General features: G+C 39.1%; 1 protein-coding gene across 1 annotated transcript in view; it reads left to right on the top strand.

The window, feature by feature from the left end:
• The window catches only part of MOXD1 (monooxygenase DBH like 1), a 154,522-nt gene that overhangs the window by 110,236 nt on the left and 42,973 nt on the right, over window positions 1-1,313 (top strand). Inside the window, exon 6 of the mRNA XM_007947392.1 lies at window positions 400-502. Coding sequence (XP_007945583.1) covers window positions 400-502 — 103 coding nt within the window. The remainder of the gene's footprint in view (window positions 1-399; window positions 503-1,313) is intronic.

The raw sequence follows: 1,313 nt of genomic DNA, 5'->3' as shown, positions 1-1,313 counted from the left end.
ATCTCTTCCATCATATTATGCTGATCAGATGCTTGGAGTGTGTTCACATAACTTACCATTTTTTCCCATATCCCTCACATGGATTTTCCCATAACTTCCTCCCAGGAAGATGCAATGTTCTGGATACACCTACCGTCGTAAGTGTGGTTCACTGTAACTCTACTGTGTTGTAAGTCAGGGACTACCTGTACCTGTAAGTAAAGCTATGTACACTATCTTTGATAGAAAAGTGGCTTATTTCCATTTTTCTAGGAGGTGATTTTTTTAAAAGTCATATTTTATTAATTATAAATTGAGTTCCAGAATATTGAAATATCTTGAAAATGGCTGGGTTTTGAGTGGAGTAGAGCTCTGAAAGGCTTTTATAGGACACTGAGTCATGTAATTTTCCACATTTAGGGTTTTTCCTATCCACCTCATGTTGGCTTATCCCTTGGCACTTTGCTAGATCCTCGCTATGTGCTCCTAGAGGTTCATTACGACAATCCAACATATAAGGAAGGTAAGTTTCTTCCCCTTATGGTTTATCTGTGCTTTTAAAATGTTTTGTAACTCTTGTGTTAACAATATTGAAATAAAATAGCAGCATATGCTAGAATTGTTGTTAGTTGCCATGGAGTTGGTTGCAGCTTATGGCGACCTCGTGTTCAATAGAACAAAGCATTGCCGAATCCTACACCATCATCACAATTATCAGCATACTGGAGTCCATTGTGGCCACTATATATTTTGTGTGCCTTCTATGGCATAGTGTCTAAGGCATTAGACTGCTAACCAGAAGGCTGGCGGTTCAAACCCACTAGCTATTCCTTGGAAGGGAGGTTGGGCAATCTACTTCTGTAGTGATATCGCCTTGGAAACCCAAGGAGGGGTCGCTATGAGTCGGATCCGACTGGATGGCAGTGTTCGTTGTTGTTGTTGTTATAACCTAGACAACTGATCATTCAGCATTGTATTGGACAGTATTCTGTTGTGATTCACAGAGTTTTCACTGGCTAATTTTTAGAAGTAGATCACCAGGCCTTTCTTTCTAATATGTACAAGACTAGAAACTCTTCTAAATCCTGTTCACCGTGGGTAAACCTGATGATATTTGAAATATCACTGATACAGCTTCTAGTATGCAAGTCACCACTGAAACAAACTGACAGATGGCTAGTGAATGATAGAGTTAACATACACATTTGTCTTATGAATTAAGATAATTTTTAGAGAGAACAAGAATATTGTTAATAATTATACTGACACAGTAGGAGCTCTGGTAGCGTAGTGTTTGAGGCACTTGACTGCTAACCAGAAGGCTGGCAGTTCAA

The sequence above is a fragment of the Orycteropus afer genome, unplaced genomic scaffold, assembly GCF_000298275.1.
Source record: "Orycteropus afer afer isolate SDZICR_OR568_19922 unplaced genomic scaffold, OryAfe1.0 scaffold00182, whole genome shotgun sequence".
In the NCBI taxonomy this organism is placed as follows: domain Eukaryota; kingdom Metazoa; phylum Chordata; class Mammalia; order Tubulidentata; family Orycteropodidae; genus Orycteropus; species Orycteropus afer.
This window is presented reverse-complemented; position numbering and strand designations above follow the sequence as displayed.